Genomic DNA, 6,917 nt, shown 5'->3' on the forward strand with positions numbered 1-6,917 from the left:
CCCCTCCCGGAAAGTACCGCGGCGACAGGCACACGCCGAGGAAGTCTTTGTGTACGTGTGTGTGTGTGTGTGCGTGCGTGTGGAGTGCTGTGCCAGGCGGAATGGAAACTACAGGCAGCCTCTGCTGATGGGCACAAACTCCCGGGCTCCTGCCCCGGGGCTAGTGCACCATAAAAATAAGACATCGTCACAAACAAACACACACATACACACACCCCGCAGGGAAACACGCCGAGGCATCCATAACTTAAAGCACCCCGCACCCCCCAAGCGAATAGCCCCCGGCGAACGGCGAGGCCAGCCGCCCAGAGCACCCGCCACACACTTCCAAGAGCCAAAGTGGCCCTAAAGTACCTCCCACTTCCCCCCCAAAATGAGATGCAGCAAGGCAGCGCGGCGGGCGGACCGGCGCCGAGCCTCGGCTGCGCAGCGCCCGGCGCGGGGGCAAAGTTGCGTGCTCCCCGCCGCTGTCAACCCGCACACTCCCGCTCGCACGCGCGCCGCGGAGAACGCACCATGGTCGCGGCCGCGGCGCCTCGCGGAGCTGCGGCCGCCGAGGCTGCTCGCCGCGTCCCCGGACTGTGCCCGCGGCTCCCGGCGGCAGCGGCGGCGGCTGAAATATGGCTGAGTTATTATTCGCCTCCTTCCACCGAGGGTGAGTGTGTGCGAGTGCGCGCGTGTGAGCGAGAGCGAGTGTGTGAGTGCGCTTCTTGCGATCGCAAAGAGAGGCGCGGAGGGAGGGAGGCGCGGGGGGTGGCGGGGCGAGTGTGTGAGTGTGTGTGTGTGTGAGTGTGTGTGCGCGCCGGGAGGGGAGCGAGGGAGGGGAGAGGAGGCTGAGGGAGAGGCGGTAGCTCCCTACAAGCCGTACCAACCTTTATCTAATTGGAACCGCGGAGCGCTGGCGCTGTCTGGGCTGCGGCGGCGGCGGCGGCGCGGGGCGAGGGAGGGAGGGAGTCTTTTATTATTATCTTTGCCTGTACTTACCGAGCTAGCCATGCCTGGGGGCCCGGAGGTTTGCTGGGGTGCTGTGTGGTCCCCCCCTCCCCCGCCCCCTCTCAGCTGTAATTCATGAAGAGGCTGCTATGAATGAGAGCGCGCCTAGGAGCGGAGGGTAGATGGCGGACATTCTCTGCCTTTTTCCCCCCGTGCTCGCTTGCTCGCTCGCTTATTAAACTCAGCCCCAAAAGCAAAAGCAGCAGCAGCAGCAGCTCCAGGGCCAGAAGATGAGATTCCGGAGCATGCGCCGTGGCGCCTGACACCGGGGCTCCGAGCCTCAAGGGGCGGAGGGAGGGCGCGCGGGCGGGGCGGAGCGCGCGGGGAGGCCGAGCGAGCGAGCCAGGGGGAGCTCGAAAGAGCCAATCACAGGCTTCCTCCCGAAACCCCGGCAGCCCGCACCGCCACCGCGGAACGCCGCGCTTAAAGTAACAGGTTCCTGCTGGGGGTGGGGGAGAGTGGAGAGAGGGGCGGGGAGGGGGTGCTGGAGAGGGAAAGCGGCCAGCTGGGGAGCCATCCCAGCCCCTGAGTAAACTCCGCTCGTCCTACAATAAAAAACGGATTAAAACTGCTGGAACGTAGCCACTACTAGAGCCCCCAGCAGCTGCAGAAGGGTGTTAAATCAAGTCTTAGGCGTTAGTTAGCTCGCTTGGGGAAGAGGGGGGACGTTCTTTCACTTTCTTCCACGTATTTTGTGGTTTTTGTACTGAAAAGGCAAGAACTCACACCCTAACAAACTTATTTAAAGAAAAAGAGAGAGATGCCACACTTACAAACAAGCATCAAAATAGCAATTGCTGAGACTTTTAACTAGCTATATTCCCCTGACCCCATCCGCTCACAGGCACCCGCCCACCACCCCACTCCCCGCCCTGCTGCCACCGCCACCAAAAATGTAAAATGAAATGAACAAGAGAGAAACAAGAATGCCATTTCCTTCCAAGGGAACGCCTCCAGCGTTGGTAATCCCCGGCTGGGAGGCTTCACAAAGCGGTGCCCAGGTGAAGGCGAGACACCTGGGAGTGCCGGGTGCAGACCCTCGGGGACCAGGCTTGGGGTTGTTTACTTCGAGAGGCTTCCCCTCCTGACAGCCCGCTGGGTTGCATCAGAACGTGGACTGTCCTTTGAGGACGCGCGGGGCGACTAGGAGTCTTAAAATAGCAGATAAAGTTAATACTGACTGCAATGTGCATAAATTGGATTATAATCTTTAGCCGCATTGGTGACAGCCAACGTAATCCATCTCTGGTATTAATCTGGTTAGGCTCCCGAGTGAAAACCGACAGTCGTAGGAGTGATCCTAGAGTCGCGCTTCTGCAGATGTTCCCTCTCGGGTTGTGTTTGGTCTCGGTGGCCGGGGATGAAGCATCGCGGCCACGCGTGGGACGGGGAAGGAGTAATTGACTAGTTTCCTCTAGAAACGTAACCTTTAAAAAGGAAACGAATAAGATCGAGACAATTGATTTGAAAGTGAAAGAGGGGTGTGGCTTTGTTTCGTTAAATAAATAGCCTTACATTTTCCTACTCCTTACTCCTTTTTTGCCTTCTTTATTTTTTCTTTTATCCCCTTCTTCCCCTGCCTCCCAACTTCTTTCTGGACCGTTCCTTTGGCTTCATTCTCTTCTCCTTGCCTTCCCTCTTTACTTGCCTCTCTTTACCTTTCTTGCTTTCCTCATTTCCTTTTTCTTTCTTAAAACCACGAAAGCAAATATCCTCGGCCCTTGGATTGAGGAGAGCAGAATAGCGGGAAGATTACCTGGGGCATCCGAGGTCCTGGCTGTTAATTTTTTAGTTCTCACAGCTGCTTATAAAAAGATAGTGGAAATCAAATTGAACCACTTGGGGCCAACTTTAATTTCCAATCCAGCAAGCCTCCAACTCAAGTAGTCTGAACCATTAAAACTGGTATTGCTCTCCCCCACCTTCTCACCCCCAATTACAACCAAGAAAACTTTTCTAGTTTGAGGGCTCCAGTTACTCCCTTCTACAAGGATTAGCATACAGTGGAGAAAACGATTGAGAGGGAAAACATTTTAATCCAAGTCCAAGGGCTAAGATTTCTCAAGTAACACCCATGTACATAGATGCATATCACCTTGTGGGTGTAGGTGTGTCTATATGTGCGTGTGTAAGAACTATAACTATGTTTACGTTCACATTGGCAAGCTGTGTGTGCAGTATCTACGTGAAGGGTGGACCTACCTTGCTATGCCTTATTAAACTTTTCATAAAATAAACGGGAGAGAAGTCCTCTGGAATGATAAGATTGGAAACATGGTTTTCTGGATGCACCATTAGTAAAGGCATTTCTTCTAAAGCCGTAACCATTAGGCTTTTTCACAGGTGAAAAACAACAATCCGATTCCCCGTTAGAGGTGATTTCAGTGTTTGACTAACTTCTTCCAATGCCAGGAGGGCTCTTTGGGGATTCTGTCTTTAACTTGTACTCGTGCAGAAGGATTTAAATCACCTTTTTGAATTATGTGTTTGTGGAATTCCTATTTATTCCAATAGTCACAGATAAGCATACATTCAGAGAGGGTCTTTTCCCAATACCTCTCCTTTCTCAAAAGAATAATTTAAAAAACCTAATATAGGGTAGTTTCCCATATCCGGACACGGGATGCGTCAATTCCGTCAGTAGATGGCGCACAGAGCCCTTCCACGGACGTCCTTAAGTGACCTCTTTACAACAAAAAAGACCAGGAGTAGAGAACAGAAAGAAGACACAATCCTAAATACTCTAGATTAAACTTCTGGGCAAAGGAATTTATGCCAGTCTTTCAATTTATTATGTATAACATATTATAACCAGCGCCTATCAAGAGCAATGAAAACCGGAATAACAGTAGATTAATTTCGTGTCCAGTATACCTGGAGATCTCCACCCTTTAAATGAGTACGAATGTGAGCAACAACCCTTTAGGTACTTGATGCTGAAATTATAGAAAACGTAATTTTAAGACAAACTTGTTTAGTGCTAACTACCAAGAAAATAAAAATAAAAACCGTTGCTGTTGAATCGATTCCGGCTCATAGCGACCCTATAAGACAGAGTAGAACTGCCCCATAGAGTTTCCAAGAAGCTGGTGGATTCCAACTGCCTACCTTTTGGTTAGCAGCCGAGCTCTTAACCACTGCGCCACCAGGGCTCCAAAAAAATAATAATAAGTTTTAAAAAAGGAAATGATGAGTAGCAAAACCATCTATCCAAAGAGCAATTATCTTCCCAAAATTCATACTGTAGCATGGGGTTAGTCTTGAGAAGCAGAAAAGAAAAGCAATTGACATCTTCATACCAAATAAAAGGAGTAATGAAGAATAAAAGAGATCAGTGTCTGGGCCAGATCTTAACTCCTGATCCCTATCACCACCATTACCACCATGGCCACAATCATTTGGCTCCAGAATTTTTCTTTTCAAACGTTTTGTTTACTTTGGAAGTTGAGGCCAGTCTGGATATTTCTGGTAGAACATAATAAGGGCCTTTAAAGAGTAAGGAGAGGGTTAAAGAGCCCCTGGTGCTTTTTAAGACAAATTTATCTATTTATTTGTTAGAATAGATTATTGATACACAAACTCAAAAATGCAATAAATAAAAATTAACCATTACCCATTCTTTGCTGTATGGATTTTGCAGAGGGAAAAAATGTGCATGGAAAAAACTAGATATGGGAAAGACATTTTGCAAAAATTAGACTCAGAATAATTAAGGGTTCCCCCCCCCCATATCTATGTACTTCCTCCATATGTTCATTTACCAAATACCATCTTTCACCCATTCCATGTGCCAGGCACATAGTTAGGCTCTAAGAATATGAGATTGACAGAATTCCTGATGTCACAGAGCTTACAACCCAGTCCAGGGAGAATTTTCACCAAAACCATTTCTTCTTTCTTCTCCTTCTCCTCTTCTTCTTCTTTTTTTTTTTTTTAACTTTGTAGTACCTAACTTTGGGATGGAGATGTGTGTCACATATAAGAAAGCAGCATAGAATTTGACACAAACAGACCAAGGACAAGAAAAACGGTGGCACAAGACTGGAAGCCAGGAGTCATTTCCCTTAATTCTATCTTTTAATACTAAACAAACAAACCAGCATATCATTCTTGCAATAGCAGCCCATTCCTAATTTCCTTTTCCTTGATCTAAAATGTTTTCTATGTTCACCTTATTGCAGCTGTTTAAGGGGAAGAAAATCCCACAATGGGGCATCCTAAGCCACTTCCAGATCATGAGCATATTCTCTCAGCTGAAACTGTTTCCAGTTTTCTTATGGAAATTTTTTGTTCAAAATGTTACATTTTTATGTTTAATTCAGGATTCTGGAACAGTGTATTGGGAACCCTAGAATAGTCAGAATCATTACGACTCTGAAAAACCCAATTGTTTTGATATCCACTTAAACACCTAGTCCAGGACTATTTCCAGAGATAAGAAATAACACAGAGCTTTTTTAACTACCAGAACCTCTTCATGTGTAAATTATTCCCTGAGAGTAATTTAAGTAATGTACTTATACATTCAGAAGATAAGAGTGCCTCCACTGTAATAATTTATTAATTTAGTGGGTCATAGCCCAAATTTAATAAATAGTACTTAAAAGCCTAAAAATTAATCAAGTTTATAATATAAGACCAACAATATAAAATGAGATAAATATTGGGGGTCAGTTGGTATAGTGTGATTAAAATGTTTTCCTAATATATACAGGAACCCCAGTAGAATGTTTATAGGTAAAATACATATTAAATTGAAACTGCTTGCTGTAAGGCAATCTATCTAAAAAGTAGACCATTTTACTATCACTTTATGTGTCTCTGGCATTTCTTCAGAGGCTGCTGTATAATTTTCCATTTTTCTTTCCAAAATGATTTGACATCTCTGATTTTCAGTGGAAACTGTGTTTGTTTTCAATAATGATTTCACCGCGTCTATTCATATATAATGAATGGGTAATTAGAATAATCATTTTATCCAAAAATCAAAAACTCTATATTTTGTCTTATTTGTAAAAATGAAAAAATAATATATCAGACATATGAACTAATACTTAGAAAGAAGCTCAGGAAAAAGAAATGACTCCTTTTCATGTACTAAGTGGTCTGGCAGTGGCTTGAAAATAATACTAAGCCTGTAAGAAGTGAGTGATTTACTACCTTCTGGTAGGATCGAGTATCCTGGTTGGGTTAAACTATTTATAGTCAGCTCTGAATAATCCATGAGTATATTATCCACTTTGTAGCTAATCCACAGTGACACAATTTATGTGTGTGTGTTTGATAATGTAAATTCATGTTAGAGGCACTTTTTTTCCCACTATTCATAATGCACATGACTGTATCTATATGTCAGTTTCCATTCACAGAAAAGTTTATATTTTAGCCCATCCTGTGTCTTTTTGAGCCTCACTTTCTAGCTTTCGTTAGGTAATTTGTCATTTCAGATGTAGCGTGCTTTGGCAAAACAATACTGTTCTAGGAAGTAATACAAATTGATAGGAAAGAAGGAATATTCATTTACCAGTGCACTGAATCAAAAGAATTTCTGGAAATAAGCAACATCATGATAAATGGAGAAAAGATTGAAATTGTCAAGGACTTAATTTTACTTGAATCTACAGTTAACACCCATGGAAGCACTGAAGAAGAATTGATACATTTGAATTATGCTGTTGGCAAAGAATATTGAATATACCAGGGGCTGCCAAAAGAACAAACAAATCTGTCTTGGAAGAAGTACAGCCAGAATGCTCCATAGAAGCAAGGATGGCGAGACTTCATCTCACATATTTTGGACATGTTATCAGGAGCGACTAGTCCTTGGAGAAGGACATCATGCTTGGTGAAGTAGAGGGTCAGTGAAAAAGAAGAAGACCCTCAACAAGATGGATTGACACAGTGTCTGCAACAATGGGCTCAAG

General features: G+C 45.1%; 1 protein-coding gene and 1 long non-coding RNA gene across 2 annotated transcripts in view; one reads left to right on the forward strand and one right to left on the reverse strand.

The window, feature by feature from the left end:
• The window catches only part of MLLT3 (MLLT3 super elongation complex subunit), a 300,966-nt gene extending 299,751 nt beyond the window's left edge, over positions 1 to 1,215 (reverse strand). Inside the window, exon 1 of the mRNA XM_023728567.1 lies at positions 985 to 1,215. Coding sequence (XP_023584335.1) covers positions 985 to 996 — 12 coding nt within the window. The 5' untranslated portion in view covers positions 997 to 1,215. The remainder of the gene's footprint in view (positions 1 to 984) is intronic.
• A 172-nt stretch (positions 1,216 to 1,387) lies between these two features.
• LOC111820067 (uncharacterized) overlaps positions 1,388 to 6,917 on the forward strand; it is a 65,176-nt gene continuing 59,646 nt past the window's right edge. Inside the window, exon 1 of the long non-coding RNA XR_002823593.1 lies at positions 1,388 to 1,421. This is a non-coding gene — a long non-coding RNA (uncharacterized LOC111820067). The remainder of the gene's footprint in view (positions 1,422 to 6,917) is intronic.

This window comes from Trichechus manatus, unplaced genomic scaffold (assembly GCF_000243295.1).
Source record: "Trichechus manatus latirostris isolate Lorelei unplaced genomic scaffold, TriManLat1.0 scaffold00025, whole genome shotgun sequence".
NCBI classification, from domain to species: domain Eukaryota; kingdom Metazoa; phylum Chordata; class Mammalia; order Sirenia; family Trichechidae; genus Trichechus; species Trichechus manatus.